The sequence below is a fragment of the Vitis riparia genome, chromosome 2, assembly GCF_004353265.1.
Source record: "Vitis riparia cultivar Riparia Gloire de Montpellier isolate 1030 chromosome 2, EGFV_Vit.rip_1.0, whole genome shotgun sequence".
NCBI lineage: Eukaryota > Viridiplantae > Streptophyta > Magnoliopsida > Vitales > Vitaceae > Vitis > Vitis riparia.
Window position 1 is genome coordinate 10,889,730 of NC_048432.1, and position 22,550 is coordinate 10,912,279.

The window sequence follows — 22,550 nt, forward strand, 5'->3', positions numbered from 1 at the left end:
TTTGCTTTTAAATGAATTTAATAAAATTACCAGTAGTTTTGGAAAGGAAAAATAGAAAATGAATTTATTTATTTATTTATTTTTTTAAATTATATATTTAAATTTCATTTTTTCCTCTTGTTTATTATTAATTAATATTTTATAATTAATGATAGTGTTTAAGAACTAAAGTAAAATAAAGGGTTATTCGATTAAAAAGGAAGTGAAAATTTAATTTTTGAAATTTAGTCTTTTATTTATTTTATTTTATTTTATTTTGATTAAAACAAAAAACAAAAAAACAGAGGAACGAACAGGCATTTTCGGGAATTTTGGGTGAAAATGGCGTCTGACCCAGACAAAAAATCATTTCTTCCTTCTTCTTCCATCCGCACACCCGTCGCCGGCGACGTCGCCGTCGGCCACTCCGTCTCCCCTTTCTTCAGCCGGCGGCACCCGTTTTCTCCCCTCCCTTCTATCCTTCTTTCCCTATTTCTCTTCTTTCTCTCTCCATCCAATCCACCATACCCATTTTTCCTTTCCTCCAACTCCTGCTGCTACTCACTGCCGGCCAGCGATGTCATGCCGTCGGTGCCGCCCATGGCTTGACTTCTTTCTCTTCGGGGATTAGCCTTTCTTTCCTTTCTCTGAATCCGACTTCTTTTTCTGGTTTCTATTCGGGTCCTTTAGTTGCAGCACACTTTTCTCTTTCCATGAGAATCACAGTCGACTTGAAAATATACCTTGAAATTCGAATCCTTTCCAGTTCATCACCGGTTACATCTCTGTGAACTCTCTCAGTTTGCCTTCTCTTCATCCATGGATCCTCTCGCAAAATCCTTCAATCCAAACAAACATTTAAAAGAGCAGTTACCATTCCCTCTTTCTCTAGATCTCTCTATCCTTTTGTATATTCTTATTATGCTTCCTCACATTTGGTTTGTTTTGGTGTCAGATTTGTGAGCAACTTGACAGGATCGTCCATTCTTGAAATCGTTGCACTTTCGACCATAGTCCCTGTAAGTTTCTGTGATTGTTTGTAGTTTTTCTAGTTAAATTTGTTTTAATTTTTTTTTTAACACCACATTCTTTGATGTTTTATGTTATCAGAGTCTGATTGTTCTGCGACATTTGATTGCCTTCCATCGCCTATTTGGTAAAGTTTTTTCATCTTTTGAATTGCTATTTGCGGTCTATTCATATATAAATATTTTCTGTTTCTTTTAATTGGAACTTGAATGAATACCAGTGGTTGGGGGAGGAAGGACCTTTCCATCTCGTACAAGTTATCGATTTTTTTGGACAACAAACCACATATGATAATAATTAATGAACGGAGGAATCAAAGGGACAAGGCAATCAATTATAATACTAGAACTCTGCTTAAAAACCCTTGTAATAACGTGAAAAATGATGGGCACCAGGGAATAAATATATTAAAATTAATAATTAATTGTAAATAGGTCTTTTTAAGTCCAACTTAGTGAATGGCAACAATGAAGATAGAGAGAATACAAAGTGTTTAGAGGAAGTTATTCTCAGAGGTGATTGATTACATGAATGGTGAAATGTCCGGTTCAAGTGGTTGGAGATATATAAATTTTTGTCCCCATTGGGACTTAACCTAGAACCTCCCACAAACCCTCCCCATTCTTTTACCACTTGATCCGGCCGTCAAAGGCTCAAGTGGTTGGAGATATTGCCTCTATTCTCTTGAATGGCTCAAGTGAAGTGCTTAGAAAATGCATGTTTAAAGTGGAAAGGTCCAAATCTGAAAAAAGCCCAAAATGATTGAACTATTTACCTCTTGAACCTATTTATAGGGTTTTTCCTTTTATGAGTCAACCATGCTGAACATGCTGTCAAGCAATTTCAACAAGTAAGTAGCACCATATGTACAATTAGTTAGCTCTCTTGGTAAAAAAATGTGGCGACAACAACAGATGTTCTGTAAAGTGGTCTCCCCTTCTTTGCAATCCAGTAGAAATGGGTTCACCAGCATTGAGCTGTTCTCATTTCATTGATTGTCTAACCCTATACACCAAATAAGACCTTTGAATAGTTTCTACTTGATGCTGGGGCAAGCCAAGAGTGCATGACTAATTTGTACCAAGCACTTGGTGGTGCTCTTTGAAGTATGCTCCCAATGTGGATAACATGAAGCATTTGGGTGCTACATTGGACACGTCTAAGGGAAGTGTCAAATATGCTTTGGCACAATATGAATAATGCTTACCTAAACCCCTTTTGGAGGGGCATGGGACAGCCATTGCAGGAACCCTTTTGATGAGAGGTGTGAAGGAGCTAGTAAAGCTAACAAGTGAAAGTGAGGAAGTGACTTGCCATGATCACCTTAGCATGTTTTGGTTTGCTCCTTCATTCACCTTACGGGGTGAATGCTTCCATTTTGAGATGGGTAAGAGAACTTTCCCTAGCATATGCGACAACTAGTGTATACACAGAGGATAGGCATTGACTGAGGAGATAGACATTTGCAACCATATTCTAGCATAGAAAAGGAACTAGGCAAATGCTGTAGGAATCACATGAAGATGGGATGATATTTTGTACCTTATCCATAACTCTTGAATAAGGGAGCTTACAAATGACATTGCTTTTAGGGGTCAAACCTTGACCATATATTTCATAATAGATATGACAGATTTTTGTAGTCAGTGTGAAACTAGGAATCAATTCAAAGTCACCGTTAAACCAACATTAGTTAAATTGGATTGAAAAGCATTGATAATCTCTATAGAGTAGAAAGAATGGAGGAAAAATGGTCGGTGTTGCTTTTACCATCATTTTCTTCAACCCAACAAAAACCCTAAGTTGGAAAAGCCCTTTCTTGAATGCATATAGAGGCACACAAGATTATAAGACTACTTTCTTCAAGGAAAGATATGTGCATTTAACCACATAAAAATATAAGGTGGAAGCCCAAACACCTATAAGATGTGGTGTTTGGCCATTCCATATGAGGCAAGATCCCAATGAAAGAAATACGGCCCATATTTCAAAATAAGCATTCCTAAAATTCTGTAATATTGATTTATTACTATTTAGTGAAAAATTGCTACTTTCTTTAGTCTAGCATGATAAGATGTTGAGTTCTAATGAATGAAATATAAGAAAAGAAAGAGTCAAAAAATGGTTACATCCACCTTCTTAAACTCCAATGCAAACAAGGATGCATGTCTTTTATGTGTTGGTGGTTGCCTCTTTTTATAATTTTTTATCTGTTATCAACTTCCTCTTCATGTTAATTGCATTTAAAAAGAAAATTTGGAGTTCTAGCCAGTGTTTTAAAAGACCATTGAGGCTTACACCTCAAAGCTTGCCTCAACTAGGGTGATTGAGGCTTAAGCCTCACCTTATGGAGGCTTATAGCTTTGAGGCTATATCTTAAGGATGTTGAGGCCTGAACCTCAAATATCGAAAGGGTCTTAGCCTTTTTGGGTTTTTGGTATACATTTTATAAGAGGCTTAAGTCTTAATCGTCAATGAGTTTTAATGGGTTCTATCATCTATGCTTTTATGGACTTTTGAAATGGATTTCATGAGTTTTTTTATTGGTCCCTACTTGGTTAAACTTTTTACAAAATAAGGGCTTAATTAACTTCCACTTAACCTTTTAAAATGGAAATAAAAAAGAGAGATTGAGAAGAATAAGGGAATTGGTGGCTATCCTAGTGGTTGATCTCATATATAATTATTTTATTGATAGATAAAAACAGATACCACTATAATTGGTGGACAAAGAAGCAAAAGGATGAGTGGATATTTACACCACTGGGGAGGATAATACAACAATGGATATGATTATATTCCTTGGAGGATCCTATTAGTGATAGTAATAGTAATGCTGAAAACTATTTGGTAAAATCACGAGAGGGAGCTGAAATTATTAATAATGAAAAATAATTAATTTTATCATTATAAAATTTGTCTTTTTTATTGTTTAATTTTCTTGTGACTTTGTGAGTATTTTATTTTATTTTTTTATTATTTGTTTGTTTAAGTTGAAGTTTCTGCCTCATTCTGCCTCGAGGCTAACGTCTCACCTCATTTAGGTAAAACGCCTCAAGACTGTCTTTGACCTGTTAAAACATTGGTTCTAGCCTTCCTTTCAGATTTGGCTGATCTCATGGCCCATGCCTTCTTGCAAGTAGCTGTTGCATGGGGTGTTGTTTCCTGTTTATATCTTCTCTGCCACAGTCAGACAAGCAATACCTTAGATATGATGATGTACCTTGACTCAGTCCACCTGATCTTATTTGGCCTTCACTGGGTGTGCTGCTGGTGGAAGTAGGAGCTTTTCTGGTGGTTAGGGAATCTAAGAGAACTGGAATTCAAAAAATCATTGTTTGGGTATGTCTTTAGAGTTACAAAATGGACTAAGGAAGAAAAGTGAGTTGTACAGTTTATCTCAGTTATCCTTAAATAAGTTAGACATTTATATCCTTTTCTAGTCCTTGAAGGCATTTTGGCTGATGGTAGTCCTCTTATTGGAGAGTTTTGTTCAGGAACATTCAAATGCCTTTGTTATTTGGAAATCGTAGGTTTTCTCTTCTCTTCATTTTTGTACCCCTTCTTCAGACATACCCTCTTTCTTTTTGCTGCTCTAGTCCCTATTTTGGTTTGGACCTGGAGCTTCCTAGATGTACTTTTTCTTTTTTTGATTGGTTCTTGTATCTCTTGGAAAGATACCTCATTCTTCTTTTGTATTTTCTAATTCATTTTTGATTTGTTGATCAAAGAGCAATTTTTTTATCTTTAAAGAATGATTTGACAACACTTAGGATTGGTTTATTGTTGATGTGCGCTACTGGATCTGTAGTACATGTAAGGGAAAATTTTCTCATGTTTTTGTTATGATGACATTTAAAACCACTACTTAGTGAACTCATCAATAAATGAGAGGTAGACCAACCACACATATATGCTCCTAGTTGCTGGAAGTGCCTAGAGCAACTGGTGAGTTCACTTCGGAAGCAGGAAGTACTGTATTCTTAGCAAGAAGCTAACCAGTCAACAAAATCGATTGAAAGCATTGGGTCTTCTTTTTTTTGGAAGTTTATCTACATGAAGAGATTACTAAGGAAAGAGCTTTTCAAAGCATGGTTAGATTGCTTCTTGTAATGGCTTTTGATTATTTTCTTTCCAAATTGTCAAAAAGATGAGCAAAGGAGCAGCTCTACAAACCTTCTTATGCCTTCTTTTCACAAAGGATCCATGCCACCTTAAAAGAGTTTCTCTGACCATAGAGTAGATAGCACCCAAGGAACACCCAAGAAACAAAGAGAGCTTAATATACTTTGTTAGGTTACTACCTATCTACTTAAGCTTCTAGGAAAGTTGGTGACTCCATAGGTTGAATTCTTGAAATGTTAGAAACTAGAGTTCTTCACATCTCTGTTATTTCAACTCAATGTTAGCTCACTATGCCTCTAGCTTACTACATTCCTTTTCAATTTCACCATTTGGTCCTCCAAAATTGAGAGACCTTTTGGCAATTTGTAAGTCCATTTTCTTGATGGTAAGTCATTATAGGCTATTTCACTCTGTTATTTGAGTAAGTTTTTATGATACATGATGCAGAGTATGTGTTTGTTAATTGAATGCTGTTTTGTTTCTTCAGATCCCTGGGCTACTGAGACCTCATTGAAGAAAAGTGACAATGCAACTGTTGTTTCTAAGAATTCTTGGGCTTACATGGCTACAATGACAGTGGATTTTCTTGTCATTGTTCTTCCAATCCTTTTATTTTTAACTGTAAGTTTTCTCCAGTAGCACCAAAACTATTGTTCTCAGTGAAGCAATGAGCGCCTGAGTAGTGCGTTGTTTATTTTTCTTAGTATTCTCTTATTGAGGTTTATATATCTTGTTTCCACATTGGCTATGATGTTTTGAGCATGTTAACTTCTTATAGTAAGTTCTTTTGGTTGTACCTCGGCCCTAGGAAAAGTTTCTCATATGGTTCTAATCATCTGCAATCTAGCTTAAGTGCTTAAGCAGCTCTCATGTCATTGTTTTCATGGTTTTTTTTTTTTTTTTTTTCCCTTCTTCAATGAGTTTTATATTCCACTGTAATAAGTGACTTGGTCTTTCTCATCAGAAATAACTTCTCATGACAGGTCCTAGCAGAATGGACACAAATATGTGCAATTTTGTTGATGTTGGTGCTGCTCTTCTCTATTGCAGCTAAAAGGTAAGATTTTCTGTTGTCTACATGTTTTTGTGTGTGTATTTAATTGTGTTTAATTTTATCTTTTCTTGGAGAAGTTCTTTAGATGAATGCAAAAATGCTCCAGGATATTACATGAGCAGCCAAGCATCAACATGACTTCTATGTTACATTCTAACTCAAAGTTATATACTTTCCACTACAGATTTATTTCTTCTCATTATTCTTTGGGGGGAGGGACCAATTCCCTTAGGACAAATATTTCATCATACAGGGTTTCTATGGTACACAGTCTTACTTAAATTTAGGCAGTGTGTTATTTATCATATTTTGGATTCAACAAGTTTTCCTTCTACTTTTTCCCTTTGTCTTATGGGGATTATTGCTGCAGATGATCGTAACTTGCTTGTGCATCTTGGCTGTTGACTTTCAAATATTTCCTAGAAGATATGCTAAGACTGAGACTTATGGTACTAGTTTGGTAAGATCTCAAGATTTATCAAATTTATCCTTGTTTATTGTTATTATTATTGTTATTGTTGTTGGTGGTGTAATCATTGCTTATTATTATTATTTGATAGGTATTGGAATGACATATAGATGACACCTGGTAAAATAGGGGTCATTGTCCCTTGTACACTAAAGGTATTCAAAGAGTGCAACAAGAAGAAAGAAGAAAAAATGTGAAGCAAACAAAGACCCCACACAACCAAGCCTCACCCTTACAATCAATAAAATTAAAAAAGAAAGTGTTACAAGACCCCACACAATCTTTAGACTAATGAATAATGCTTTCAGAAAAGAATCTTTCAGTGACTGATCTAAGCTTTCAAGCTGTTCAAAAGTTCTATGGTTGTGCTCCTTCCAAATGCATGGCAGAAAGCACAATGTTGTCATCCTCCAAATTTTAGAAGCTAGAATGCCTTTATCCTACAAATCTCCCATGCTAACATGGCAAAGTTTAACTGACCTTGCATGACCCAAACACTCAAAAAAAGAGAACAGCATGAATTTGATCCTTCCCACATTTGATGAGAAGGTGGTTTGCAATTCCTCATTGTACTTAAACAACAAAAATTTTGATGGAACTAATGTGTCTTTTGAAGCTCTCTGGAATTAAGTGTTATTAAATAAGTAATCAAACAAGTATTTACAAATTTATCTTGAACATGTAAAAACAAGCAGAAATGCTAGGAAGCATAACTAGATGGTTGAAAGCAGAGCTTTTTGATGGGGTAGAAAACTTACATTGTAATTAGTTGTTTTTTATATAGTTTTCTGAGCAAGATTTAAAAAAATTGGAGAACACTTTGGAAACTTTTGCATTATACACAAGTGTAAAGTATCTTTATGGAGAATAAGTCAATAAAATTGTTTTTCATATTTGAGTCCTCAAATAGAATTTTGTTCCCCAAAACAATTGAGGACTGTTTTTCTAAACATTGCCAAAAAGAGGCCATGATCCCATTTTCTTTCATGCATTCAGTGCATGTTGTGTAAATTAAACCTTTTATTTTTTATTTTTTATAGATGTATCTATAAAAGGAGCTTAGTTAGATGCTAAGTTGCTAACAATATTTCTACAATCTTAATAAACTGCCAGATCAAAGGGGAAAAAAGTGTTAAGAATGCTGCATTCACACTGATACATTCAAGCAGATGAGTGTTGACTTCTCTGTATGACATCATCTCTGTCACCAAGCTGTTTAATTCTTTATTTGTGAAGAAAGGAAACATAGTTCTTTTCTAAGTGATCTCTGATCTTTTAGAGACATCAAATGTCGATTGTTTTGTGTTCGTAATTACATGGTCCCACAACTGCATTATATGAATCTTCATCAGGTCTCGAAATTTTGGGTGTTATGATGTATTGTGATTTTACAGTTGCAGTTGAAACTGGATAACTTTGCCCTTTTTTGTGTGTGTATTTGTGCTTTTGAATTGCCATGTCATGCATTATACACTTATGAGCTCCTTCAATTTTCTTGATGAAAATTTCTTTCATGTATGATGGTTCTGTTATTTTTATTTTCCCATAATGAATTAGTAAATCTATTGCATTCTATGTTCTTGAAAAAAGTTGGAAAAGAAGAAGTCATTCATGAATTTTGGTAATGGTGAACTTCCAACTTCCGTTATGGTGTTGCCATATTTGATTTGGATTAGCTTGCTCAGTTTTTCCTTAGTTCTCCTCTGTAGCAAATTTATTATTTATTTGATGAATATTGAAAAGTTTGTTTTTTATTGGAATAATTATATGCAAAATATCTATAGTTTCTAACTGGTGCTTTGAATTTCTTTATTGGAACCAATGAAATTCCAACTTATTTTACCATGGTAGATGGATCTTGGAGTTGGCTCTTTTGTACTGGGCAATGCATTAGTTTCACACCAAGCACGGAATATCGCTTCAATGTGAGTCACTTTGTGTGTACTGCACTCAACATGTTGGTAGATCTAATAATATAAATAAAAGAAATATAATGCTTGGCTAATTTGTAAGGAAATAGTTATTTGTTTAATGTACCCCTTTAAAACATATGCTTTTATGAAGTGAAGTAAGACTTCTTTTCCCACCACAATTTTTTTCTGCCCTTGGTTTGTAAAGTTTGAATTTTTTTTAGTGCTTGATTGTATCTATGCATGCATGTATGTTATTTTGTATTCTTAATGTGTATTTGTTGTGGCTCCTTTAGCGCTCTCTTTACAAATTTCTAATCATTTATTAAAACAAATAAGGTTCTTCATTTCCCTGTTTTTAGTTGTGGTTGCACCGACTTTCTCTATTAGGTTTTTGTTCTATGCTCCCCAAGGACATTTTAGTTTTCCAGTTTTTTCCTTCAAGGAGATTTGAGAAGATGGAGGAAAGTAAAGTGTCAATTCAATCTACTTTTCTTGCTTTAATATGAATGGTATGGATGACAAAGAAGCGTAGGATCTTTAAGGATAAGAATGGCTGTGTAGATAATATGTGGGATGAGCATTTCTTTCTATCCTATATTTGATTTTTCTACTATAAAAGAATCTCTTTGTATCCTTTTGAGCATCATTTGTTTGCATTGGAAGGCACCTTATATGGATAAAAATGAAAAGATGATGTCAATTGTTTGTAGGTTAATGCCATAGGTGGCTTTAAGCTATAACCTTGATGGTTGTGCTTTGGGCATCTTGGTTTAAGGATTAAAATTTCGCAATATTTCACAAAAATGTCATCACTATTTTACTTATTAGTGGTTATGGTAATGATATATATTTGATAGAAATTCGACCAACCGATAATTCGTGAATTTATCTCTCTCTCTCTCTCTATATATATATATAATTTTTTTTTTTTGGTGAATTTTTCTCAATTTTATGATATTTTAGTGATTTTCCCAAACTTTGGGATATTTTGGTGATTTTCTCGCCTTATGTAGCCACACGTCCAAGCAGCCACACTCACATGCCACAGCACGTAGCCATGCAACTAAAAATCAAATTGAGAATGTAGGGGCCCAAACCCACATCCTTTAGCTTAGGATTGAAAAACACGTTCCATTGGGCAAAATCTGTCGTTGTTAATATTTTATGCATATATATATATATATATATATATATATATATATATATATATTATGTAGTTTATTTAGGATTGAAAAGCACGTTCCATTGGGCCAAAATCTATCATTGTTAATATTTTATGCATATGTATATACATATAATATACATATTAGGAGAAACAAGGAAACAAAATGAAATATCTTACAATGGTAGGGATAGGAAAGCTTTGAAGAAAGCTTTGCGCTTGGAGGCTTACATGATATGAGAGAAAGAAGAGAGAAGGGAGAGCTTAAGATGGGAAGAAGAGTGAAAAATGAATTGTTTTTACAACTGACGATTAGGCCTCCTTAAATAGCTGAAAAAGGAATCATAAAAAGTACAAAGTGGACGACAGGTCACTGTGTAACATTTGACTCCAACGGCAAATAGTATTCATCTGTGAATGAATAGTAAAATTGATTTTTTACTGTAGCAATCTTGACTTGTTGGTAGACGAATCTTGCTTTCGGCGGAGGAAGGCTGGAGTACTAGGCTGGTTAAGAACTGTAGAGTCACATGCTTGTTAGACAAAATTGCTTTCGGTGCTGACTGCTTAAAGCTTGTTGGTGGAGAATATTTTTGTTAGTGGAAAGCCCTAAGAAGAGTTGTATGCATGAAGAGCTTATTTTGATTTCCTAATGGGAGGAAGGATACTATCACAGTCATCTTCATTATCTGGAAGGTAATTTGATGTAGAATCATCTGATTCAGCATAAGAGTCTTTTTGGGAAAAGCTTAATGTCACGGACTTAGTCGTTCACTAAGCTCGTGCGGCACTTAGACAAGCCAAGACACTTGATCTTGCTAAGTCAGCCTTGCTCCCTCAATGCCTAGCTCGCTCGGCTAAGACACTCGCGACTCGAAAGCTTAAGAAGCTTGGTAGGCAACCCTTGAAAGAATGGAAGCTCTTTATTGCTCAAAGAAGCTTTTACAAGTGCTTGGATGCTCACTTGCTTGGTGTCTTGGCCAAATGAGGCCCTCACCTATTTATAGGCACCATTGGAACTCTCTGGAACCTTGGAGGGTTCCTTACAACTCAAGACTATTCTAGAATGTCCTACACCATTCTAGTTACAAGCCTATATACAAGTATATACAAGAGTCTTCTAGACTTCTCTAGAAAGCCCCGGACTCCTCTCGTGCCTTCTACCATGGTGTAGAATTATGTGGATTCCTCCAGGCTTCTCTAGAACCTTCCACACCCTTCCCACTCTAAGAGTCTCCAGAAGCTTCCTGGCTCTATATAAGGCCATGGGGAGGCTCATTTGGATAAGCTTGTGACACTCTCCCCCACCTATGCCGCCGACGTCCTCGTCGCGCCTTCTGCCCGGAACCGCTCGATCTGCTCCTGGAACTGCCATAGTGCTTCTGCTGGCTCCCAGCTAGCTTCGCTTTCTGGTAGTCCCTTCCATTTCACTAAGTATTCCGTAGCAGGAGGTACCCCTCGTCTCCTGACGATCCGGTCTGCGAGGACGTGTTCTACCTCCTTATCATAGGAGGTCACGACCGCTGTAGGTGCCCTCTTGGACAACCCTCGGCTTGGATCATCCTTGTCTCCGTGATAAGGCTTCAAGTAGCTCGCGTGGAAGACAGGATGAATCTTCAACCTCGGTGGCAGCTCGACTCTATAGGACACCTTGCCGACCTTCCCAAGTATGGGGAAGGGTCCTTCATATCTCCTCACAAGGCCCTTATGCACCGGCCTTAGGGACTTGAATTGTTGAGGAAGGAGCTTGACAAGCACCATGTCTCCGACCTTGTATTCCGTGTGCCGTCGCTTCTTGTCTGCCCACTTCTTCATTTTCTTCGCGGCCTTGTCCAAGTATGAGCGTGCTATGTCAGCTTGCTCATGCCACCCTTTTGCGAACTTGAAAGCCGCCGGACTTCTCCCCGTATAGCCAATCGTGAGAGTGTGAGGAGTTAAGGGTTGCTGCCCTGTGGCTAGCTCGAACGGACTCTTGTTGGTTGCTTCACTCCTTTGTAGGTTGTATGAGAACTGGGCTATATCTAGCAACTTAGCCCAATCCTTCTGGTTGGCACTCACGAAGTGCCTCAAGTATAGCTCCAATAACGCGTTCACCCTCTCGGTCTGCCCATCCGTCTGTGGGTGAAAGCTTGTGGAGAAGTGAAGCTCCGAACCCATAAGTTTGAAGAGCTCCGTCCAAAACTTCCCAGTGAAGCGCGGGTCGCGATCACTGATGATAAACTTAGGCAACCCCCAATACTTGACTACGTTCTTAAGGAATAGCCTCGCTGTTTCTTCCGCCGTGCAGTCAGTTGGGGCTGCTATGAAGGTTGCATACTTAGAGAACCTGTCCACCACTACTATGATTGACCCACTGTCCTCCGACTTGGGCAGCCCGATGATGAAGTCCATGGTGACGCTGTCCCATGGGCGCTCTGCTATGGGTAGTGGCTCCAACAGGCCTCTAGGCTGTCGTTGCTCCACCTTGTCTTGTTGGCACACAAGACAAGTCCTCACATAGGCCTCAACCTCGTCCCGTATCTGAGGCCAATAGTAAGCCGACTCAAGTAGTGCCCTAGTGCGTCGTTGCCCAGGGTGCCCAGCCCACTTGGTGTCATGGCACTCCTTGATCAGGTTCCGCCTTAGGTTCCCCCACTTAGGCACATAGAGTCGTCTCCCCTTAGTGTAGAGTAGGCCGTCCTCTACCCAGAACCGCTTAGTCTTCCCTTCATGAGCCAGGGCGATGAGGCTCTTAGCCACTGGATCATGTTGCAACCCCTCCCTTAGAAGATCCATTATGTCTCCTTGGGGCTGACTCGTCATAGACGCCAACTCGGCTTTGCGGCTTAGGGCGTCGGCCACATGATTAACACTTCCTGGCTTATACTCCAGTGTATAATCGAACTCAGCCAAGAAGTCTTGCCACCTAGCTTGCTTGGGACTTAGCTTCTTCTGTGTTTGGAAGTAGCTAGTGGCAACATTGTCGGTCTTCACTATGAAGTGAGACCCCAAAAGGTAGTGCCTCCAAGTGCGCAAGCAGTGGACGATAGCGGTCATCTCCTTCTCCTGCACCGTGTAACGCCTCTCCGTGTCGTTCAGCTTGCGACTCTCAAATGCGATTGGGTGCCTTTCTTGCATAAGGACTCCCCCAATAGCAAAGTCTGAGGCATCAGTATGTACCTCAAAGACCTTAGTGTGGTCGGGTAGTGCCAACACTGGCTCCTCAGTCACAGCCTTCTTCAGATCCTCAAAGGCTTGTTGGCACCTTTCATCCCACTCCCATGCCTTATTCTTTTTAAGAAGATCAGTGAGCGGTGCTGTCCTTGCCGAATATCCCTTTATGAACCGCCGGTAATAATTAACTAAACCAAGGAAAGATCGGAGTTGAGGTACCTTGGTTGGTGGATCCCATTCCTGGATGGCTTTCACCTTGCTATTATCCATCATCAGCTTGCCATCCTTGATGCGATGCCCTAGGAAGCTCACCTCTTTCTTAGCAAACGAACATTTCTCCTTCTTCACGTATAGCTCGTTCTGCCTCAAGATCTTAAAGACCTTCCTCAAGTGTTCTTCATGCTCCTTCAGGGTGTTGCTATAGATGACTATGTCATCCAAGTATACCACCACAAATTTGTCCAAGTATGGGTGGAAGATCTTGTTCATGAGGGTGCAGAACGTTGCTGGGGCATTGGTGAGTCCGAAAGGCATCACTAAGAACTCATATGAGCCATACCTGGTCACACACGTAGTCTTTGGCTCATCTCCCTCCGCAATCCTGACTTGGTAGTAGCCTGACCTTAAGTCCAGCTTTGTGAAGTACCTTGCCCTTCCAAGTTGATCAAACAAGTCAGCGATGAGTGGGATGGGATACTTGTTCTTCACCGTCACCTTGTTAAGTGCCCGGTAGTCGATACACATCCGTAGGGATCCATCGTGTTTCTTTTGAAACAAGACCGGCGCGCCATAGGGAGCCTTGGATGGTTGGATGAACCCCGCATCTAGCAACTCCTTGAGTTGTCTCCTTAGCTCCTCCAACTCGGGTGGTGCCATCCTATATGGCCCCATAGCAGGGGGCTTGGCTCCCGGCTCCAACTCAATCTTATGATCTTCCTCTCTCCTAGGAGGAAGTCTCTTGGGCAACTCGGGCGGCATCACATCCTTGAACTCATCAAGGACCCCCTCAATTTCCTTAGGCATGGGTTCTCCCGACCCATCATCCCTTTCTTCCTTAAGGGTCGCGAGGTAGGTCACCTCTGCCCTTTTTAGCCCCTTCTTTACTTGCATAGCAGATAGCATAGGGGTCTTGAGCGTACCTTCAGTGACCGTAGGGACCATGCATGACTTCTCTTCCTCCAGGATAGCCATTGAGCGTAGGAAGGGTAGCGGCACGGCCTTGACCTTCTGTAGGAAGTCCATTCCTAGCACCATCTTGAAGTCGTCCATGGGTGCCACTGTGAAGTCGACCCTTCCTTCCCACGAGCCGATGTGCATAGTCACCCCACGAGCTACTCCATGTGATGGCTTGGCAGCTGAATTGACTGCCTTGAGCCATCCTCCTTCCTTGGATGCTTGGAGCTCCAGCCTTCTTGCCTCATCCTCTGAGACAAAGTTGTGGGTGGCACCTGTGTCCACCAGGGCCTTGGTGGCCTTCCCATTCACAAGGGCTTCCACATACATCAGCCCTTTGCTTTGAGGCGTCTTAGGCAACGACTTGGCTTTAAGAGCATTTAGGAGCTGCAATGATCCCACCTTGGCATCGCCTTCCTGTTCCTTTTCCTCAATCATAGCATTCAAAGCCTTCCTCTTAGGGCAGTCCCGTGCCCAGTGCGGACCATCACACAGGAAGCAATTGGTCCTGGGCGTGAACTCCTTTCGCTTGTCCTTTCCTTTGCCATCCTTGCCACTAGGGCCCTTGCTTGACCCTTCCTTAGAAGTATGGCCTTGCGACCTCTTGTCTCCCCCACCTTTGGCCTGGTTCCCCTTGGATGGTGGCTTGGGCTTGGTGGAGTCTCCCCTTCTATAATCCACCAAGGACTCTGCTACTGCCATGGCCGTGGCTAGGTCTTGGACACCACGCCTCCTCAACTCTTGCTCGGCCCAGCTTTGTAAGTTGTCCATGAAATTAAACAGTAGCTCCTCCTCGGCCATGTTAGGTATCTCAAGCATAAGAGTAGAGAATTCTTTAACATACTCACGGATCGAGCCCGTGTGCTTGAGACGCTTTAGACTCTTCCTTGCTAGGTAAGCCACATCTTCGGGATAGAATTGCCTCTTGATCTCCCTCTTAAAGGCGTCCCATGTGTCTATGGTGCACGTCCCTCTCTCTATATCGGCAAAACGTCGACGCCACCATAGAGTAGCATTATCGGTGAGGTAGAGGGTCGCGGTGCGTACCTTAGTGGCTTCATCCGTCAATGCAATTGCCTCAAAGTAACGCTCCATGTGCCACAAGAAGTTATCAAGCTCCTTAGCATCCCTCTTGCCACTAAACGTGTGTGGCTTGGGCACCTCCACCCTTGGTGCCTCATGAGTGGCCATGACTCGGGCTGACACCGCAGTCTTGTAGATGGCCAGCTCTTGACGAATCTCTTGGTCTCGGGCATCCATGCGTGCAGCCAAGGCCTCCATCCTTGACTCCACACTAGCGAACATGGTCATGACCTTGTCTTGGAAGGACATGAACTCCTCGTGCGACACCGGCTGAACTTGTGAACCTAGCACGCCCTCGCGAAGGTCTTGGATCTGCTCCCTTAGATCCTCCAGGCCCTTCTCCATGCCTTGCTCGATCAAGTCCACCCCTTCCCGGGTGTCCGCCATGGCTAGCTCCACCTTGGCTAGTCTTGCCTCCATGTTGGCTAAGGCGTCACGAGACTTATCCTTCCTGCCTCGGCCCCGTGCGGTATGCTCCATCTCCCGTCCACGGGTTTGCTCGCTAGTCTCCTCCACGTTAGAGCCCGACATGCTTCCTTTGATTATGCCCACCTCTTAACCGTGCTCTGATACCACTTGTCACGGACTTAGTCGTTCACTAAGCTCGTGCGGCACTTAGACAAGCCAAGACACTTGATCTTGCTAAGTCAGCCTTGCTCCCTCAATGCCTAGCTCGCTCGATCAAGTCCACCCCTTCCCGGGTGTCCGCCATGGCTAGCTCCACCTTGGCTAGTCTTGCCTCCATGTTGGCTAAGGCGTCACGAGACTTATCCTTCCTGCCTCGGCCCCGTGCGGTATGCTCCATCTCCCGTCCACGGGTTTGCTCGCTAGTCTCCTCCACGTTAGAGCCCGACATGCTTCCTTTGATTATGCCCACCTCTTAACCGTGCTCTGATACCACTTGTCACGGACTTAGTCGTTCACTAAGCTCGTGCGGCACTTAGACAAGCCAAGACACTTGATCTTGCTAAGTCAGCCTTGCTCCCTCAATGCCTAGCTCGCTCGGCTAAGACACTCGCGACTCGAAAGCTTAAGAAGCTTGGTAGGCAACCCTTGAAAGAATGGAAGCTCTTTATTGCTCAAAGAAGCTTTTACAAGTGCTTGGATGCTCACTTGCTTGGTGTCTTGGCCAAATGAGGCCCTCACCTATTTATAGGCACCATTGGAACTCTCTGGAACCTTGGAGGGTTCCTTACAACTCAAGACTATTCTAGAATGTCCTACACCATTCTAGTTACAAGCCTATATACAAGTATATACAAGAGTCTTCTAGACTTCTCTAGAAAGCCCCGGACTCCTCTCGTGCCTTCTACCATGGTGTAGAATTATGTGGATTCCTCCAGGCTTCTCTAGAACCTTCCACACCCTTCCCACTCTAAGAGTCTCCAGAAGCTTCCTGGCTCTATATAAGGCCATGGGGAGGCTCATTTGGATAAGCTTGTGACATTAAGCTGCTTTTGTCAAGAATTTTCTGAAATTCTTGAGGGGTTTTGCTGTTTCTAGCATGGCTTGGAGCTATTGTTTCTTAAGAAGAAACTGTGACTTATCATCAGTGGCTGAAGCTTGTGTAGGATGCTTAAGAAAATATTGTTTCACAGGATTGCTTTTGATAATGAGGAGCTTTCGATTCATAGGTTGAAAAATTCTTTTGCCTTTGGTTGTGGACTAAGTCGGTTGTAAATGATAGTCCTTTTCCTTTACTCAGTTTTTTGATTGGCTAGGTGCTAGTTGAGGGCTGGTTGTATTTCCTCTTCTTTTTGTGCCCTTTGGCGCCTCTTGGATACTCCCTGTATGCTTTTGGGTCAGCCTCAAGGTGCCCTTTTCTAATATATGCTTTTTGTGTGTTTGCCTATATAAAAAAAAGAAAATATTGTTTCACGGCTTGTAATGAGGCATCATTTTTCAGAGCATCCCACCATTTAGTCTTAAAGGTCCATCTCAGGGCTGAAAAAGCTATTGATTCGTCTTTAATAATGGTATAGTCCCATTGGACTATCCAGGCAAGGCCAAATTCACTGAAGAAGAATAATAAACGAGGAAACGCTGAAAGTTCTCTGGGGATAACAAAAGAGCTATTGAATAGCTCAAATCCATCCAAGATGGGTTTTGGAAAAATCTTAATAGTCGGACCAAAATAAGTCCACTAATTGTGGAACCAAAATGGGAAAGAAGGAATCTGATGTTTAGATGGGAAATAGAACATCCATGGATGATGGAAGTCTTTATTCTGGATTAGAAAAGTATTGAACCATGCTCTCTGATAGTCCCAATAGTTAAAAAATCTTGGTTTTGAAGGCTTAGAGAATTCTCTTGAAAAAATGGGATTTCCACCCCACTGCTTAACTATAAGAATTTTATAAATATGGTAAGTAGAAAATGCTAAATCCAAGTTGCTGTATTTATCAGCGTTGTGCTTGATTTTAACATAGCCAGTTTCCACAAGGATTGCTTCATAAAATTCTCTTGTTTTTAAAAGATCACCAGAGGGATAATGAAAATTTTCATGAAAAGCTTTTGCTACAATCTCTAGGGTTTTTCAGAGAAAAATTCTCTTTCAATAACTAAAAGAGGTTGATTAAAATCTTTTTGCCAATAGCTTGATTTTGCTGAAAGAGGTGTGGGGTTGGCAACCACCACAATTTGTTTATTTGAAAAAGATGAGCTTGATGCTAATTCTTTTTGGAGGTATTAGCTTTAGTAACATGCTTAAAGGTCTGAGACCCTGAAATAATTGGATACTGAGTAGCCTTGACTGGTTTAGAGGGATCCGAAGGATCATAGTACAAGGACAACATCTTATTAGGCATATGGTTAGAAGAATGAAGCCTTGCTTCTTCTTCTAGCTCAACTTGTTGGCTCCAGAGCATTTTATGGGGGGAAGGAGCTTGATTGGTTTTAGGAGATTGAGATTCTGGTGGTTTAGGAGCTTGGGTATTCTTTTTAGGGGTCATGATTTCGTGAATCCTGCAAAATTCATGAGTTAAGCAATTAGGGATTGAGTTATTCTCTTCTTTAATATACTTAATTTGAAAATCAAAACTGCTTAAAATATCTTGCCATATAGCAAAAGTATGCTTAGAAGCTATACTCTTAACATCCTTATGTAAAACCGATTTTGTAGATTTGCAATCAACTCTTAATAAAAATTCTTGGTTTGAAAGATTATTTTGAAATGCATAAAACAATGCCTAAAATCTCTTTTTTAATGTTGTTATGAATAAGTTGGGTAGTATTCCAGGTTCCTAAAGTATACCCAACCAACAATTCAAGGTTACCATAACTTTGTTGAAGAATCCCTCCATAACCTATGTTTGAGGCAACAGACTTAAAAAACTTAAAGGCTAAAGAAGATAAGGCCTTGACACTGAACTTGACTGTTTTGACAAAAAAGTTCATCACAACATCAACTGTGAAGACAATGATGAAATCTGAAAACTGATTAAAGATTTTATCTTTAAAATCAAAGGGCAATATTAACCTTTGAAGGAGGTCTTTCTTATTAGGAATATGATACCTAATCCACCTTAATGCATCATTAAGAGGCTTGTAGTTGATGACTAGGCTAGGTGTCCCTTTTTCTAACTCAACTTGTTTCTGAACATAGAAGGCTGAACAACTCCAAGGGGACTTAGACTTCCTTACCAACTTCTTGTTAAGAAGATCCTGGATCTCCTTCTCATAGTAGCTTAACTATTCTTTGTTCGTCTGGATAGGTCTGGCTTTAGTGGGAATATTCTTCTCACTAAAGTCTGGTTCATAAGGTAATTCTACCTCGTGTTGTTTCCTGTGCCAAAATGCATTAGGAATGTTAGAGCAAACTTCTTCAACTATTTTTTCCTTAAATTTTTCTATCGCACCTTAGGTTTTCTTAACTTTCAATTGTTCTTCTATTCTAACAAGATTAATCTCCTGCTTTAAGAGATTAACGTGGCTTTCCTTAGCTTTAATCACCTGATCCCTTAAGGTGTTTATACTTTTCTTATCAGGTGGGTTGGCAAATTAAAAAAGAATTTCCTTGTCTAAGAGCTTAGTTCTTATACCTTGGTCATCTACTCACATAGGATAAATAGATCTTAAAAAGGGGACTCCAAGGAGAGCTTTCTCCTTAAGATCCTTAACTATGGTATCAGAGTCATGGGAAGGGAAGTCGGGTTTTCATTGCAAATTTTTGATCTATCCTAGGAAAGGTAGCAGTTTGCCTGAGTGCAATCCCTGCCGGGTTGAGCTTGTTGTTAGCCGGAGATAGGCGTTTGTTAGGGCTGTAAAAAGGTTGGGGTGATTACTCACTAGGTTTGTTAATTTGCTATTAGGCTCTAGATTAAAACCTTAAAATGAGTTCTATTTTCCGAACCATGTCTAGGAAATCCACAGATTTTTAAGATGTTGTAGTAAACAGTGAAGAGATCAATTATCCTAAGATCCAAAATGATTTAGATGATTGGAAGTTACCCAAGGTATCTAATCAAGAACTTTATAAGAAAGGAACCTTTAAGGTCTTTACAAACTACACTATTAGGACCCTGGAATAGTCAGTAAGCTTAGAACAAGATGATCAAGTGATAAGACTATTGGAGAGTAAATCCATAGAGAGACATAAGCGTGACTACAACTTCATACACTTTGGTATGATTCAAGTTACAGCTAAGCCTTTGACAAAAATAGGTCTAAACACCTCTATTGTCATGTGTTTAAGGGATAATAGACATCTTGATTATTGAGATTCTATTATTGGAGCAGTCCAAGTAGGATTAAATGATGGTCCTGTTTATTTCCAGTGTTACCCTAATTTCACAATTAGATTAAGAGATGCCGACATCTTAGATTCGGTTGTCCTCCATGTTAAGATCCATGGATTTAAGTTTAAGGAAGGAAACAATTTTGTTTCCATCATCACTAGATTTGCCTATAAGAGTATGACTACAAGTGTTGGATCTGGAGCACTGTGCACCAGTCCCAAGGGTGAGATTGCTCTCTTCCACTTGGATATGCTAAACAAGTCAAATTTCATAATCCCCAAAAAGATTATGTGGAATGAGGTTGAGTTTCTTGAAACTTGGCATTTTGCTAATGCTGTTCCAGCCATAAAGCAAAAATTTGAAAGGATTGAACAGATTGTTCAATATCCTGATGGAGGAGGAGATCTGATTTTCTCCAACTCTTTTCGTCATTCTAGCAACCCTAGAATTTCAAATTATGAGCCCTTTAGAGCTTTAAGTTCATCTATCCCAGTAAGAACCACTAGGATAGAAGAAGGTTCTACTTTAGCAAATCCTAAGAATATTAAGCTAACTGGTGTTAAAAGTCATGCTAATTTGGCCAGACCCTTTTACACGGAGGAGGAGTCTACTCAAGAATCTCATCAGGATGAATCTCCTAATATGTCTCCTACTTATTCTCAGATGATTAACACTGTAAGCTTAGATGAGGAAGACTTTGAGATCAACAAGGATCTCTTAAGGAAAGACTTCTATTCTGAAGTTAATAAGGAAAGGAGAGATTGGTTCTTTAGCAAGGTCCCTAAGGACATTAGAACCCTTTACCAAGAAGAATTATACACATACTTAAGACAAGAAAAAAGAAACATTAAGTATTGGATCTGGTTTGAACTCTTCAAACAAGAGGAATACCCAAATTACCCTGGTAAGCGTGTCAATAACACATCAACAAAAACTAAGATATGGAAAACTAGTACGAGACTGTCATAGAATCCATCCACCCTCCAAAAGCTAAGATAGAAAAGAACATTAATGGAACCATAGTCAAAGCTTCACCTTTTAAGACTAAGCCAGAGGATAAAGGAACTGCTAGTGCTGTAGACATTAGAAGAATCATGGAACAAAACAACTACACTAACATGATTCTAAAGACTCTAGGTGATCAACTCAATAGGGTTGAGGAGATCATTGAAACCCAAGATCACATTAAGACTTCGTTTGTTAAGAAAGATAATAAGCCTTTATTCAAGCCTTTGGAATTCTCTAAGAAATTCCAGGAAAATCCCCATATTGATCAAGCTTTTATTGATTAAATAAGCCAAAAGGTTAAGGATAACCTTATTGTCCTTGAGACACCTCAACCTTCTCACAGGAGAATCAATATGGTTAAAAGAGAAATTAGTTCTGAAGCAGAGGCTGATGAATTAAATAAAATCTTTAAGGAACCTCCTAACCAGACAGTTATGAGGATTATCCACAACCAAGAAGCTCCTAGAACTAGGAATTACTACCTTAGACCAACCTTTCCTGATATGCAGTATGAGGAAAGAAACCAGTATACTCAAGCATCCTACACTAGTGGTGCTATCTATGAATGGAACATAGATGGTATGACTAAGTATAATATACTTACTAAGCTTCAAGAAATGACCATGGTTAGTACAACCTACAAGTTAAACAATAGATTGTTAGACCATGCTGTAGCTCAGATAATTGTTGCTGGGTTTACAGGTTAGCTTAAGGGTTGGTGGGATAACTATCTCACTTTTGAAGATAGAAATGGCATTCTAAAAGCCTATAGGATTAATGAGGAAAATGAAGTGGTTAAGGATGAAGAAGGACATGATATAGAGGATGCAGTGGCTACTCTAATCTATTCAATTTCAAAACACTTCATTGGAGATCTTGCAAAGATTAAGGATAAGACTGCAGATCTCTTAACCAACCTTAAGTGTCCCAAGCTTCATGACTTTAGGTGGTATAGAGAAGTTTTCTTAACCAAAGTCATGCTAAGATCAGACTGAATCAGTCTTTTTGGAAAGAAAAATTCATCTCAGGACTACCTAGACTTTTCTTTGAGAGAATTAGGATTAAGATAAGGGAACAGTTTAATGGACAAATCCCTTATGATAAGCTTACTTATGGAGAAATCATAAGCATTGTCACAGAAGAAGGAATTAAACTGTGCAATGACTTTAAGCTTAAGCAACAAATGAAAAATGAATAGAGGATCTACAAGAATGAATTTGGCTCATTCTATAGCCAATTTGGATTCAACCAAAAAGAAACCAAACCCCTCTCTAAGCAACGTAAGAAACAAGTAAGCAGAAAACCTAGTAAAGAAAAGTTCTATCACAGTAAGAGAGGTACTCATGTAAACTATAGAATGAATGAAACCAAGCAATCAAGGCACATCCAAAGAAGGATGAACAAAGAAGCCCATAAAAAGATAGAAGCCCCTTCACAATCTAAGCCAATTGTTTGCTTTAAGTGTGGCAAAGTAGGCCACTATAAGAAAGATTGTAGGGTTAGAAATAAAATTAATAACTTGAATGTCTCAGAAGACTTAAAAATATGCTTTATGAAGTAATGCTCAACACCTCAGAATCTAAATCAAGGACTGATTCTGACAATGAAGTTGATATTAATCAACTAGATAGTAGTGGTGAGATCTCAAGCCAAACTTCTAGTGACC

General features: G+C 39.7%; 1 protein-coding gene across 2 annotated transcripts in view; it reads left to right on the plus strand.

The window, feature by feature from the left end:
* Positions 1 to 328: 328 nt before the first annotated feature.
* Positions 329 to 22,550, plus strand: part of LOC117905135 (uncharacterized protein At4g17910) — a 55,358-nt gene continuing 33,136 nt past the window's right edge. The window contains exons 1-8 of one of the 2 annotated variants that reach the window (XM_034818047.1): positions 329 to 848; positions 935 to 998; positions 1,090 to 1,135; positions 5,621 to 5,754; positions 6,117 to 6,190; positions 6,372 to 6,450; positions 6,558 to 6,647; positions 8,508 to 8,581. In XM_034818047.1, coding sequence (XP_034673938.1) covers positions 799 to 848; positions 935 to 998; positions 1,090 to 1,135; positions 5,621 to 5,754; positions 6,117 to 6,190; positions 6,372 to 6,450; positions 6,558 to 6,647; positions 8,508 to 8,581 — 611 coding nt within the window. In that variant the 5' untranslated portion in view covers positions 329 to 798. The remainder of the gene's footprint in view (positions 849 to 934; positions 999 to 1,089; positions 1,136 to 5,620; positions 5,755 to 6,116; positions 6,191 to 6,371; positions 6,451 to 6,557; positions 6,648 to 8,507; positions 8,582 to 22,550) is intronic. The other variant, XM_034818057.1, reaches the window with a different exon arrangement.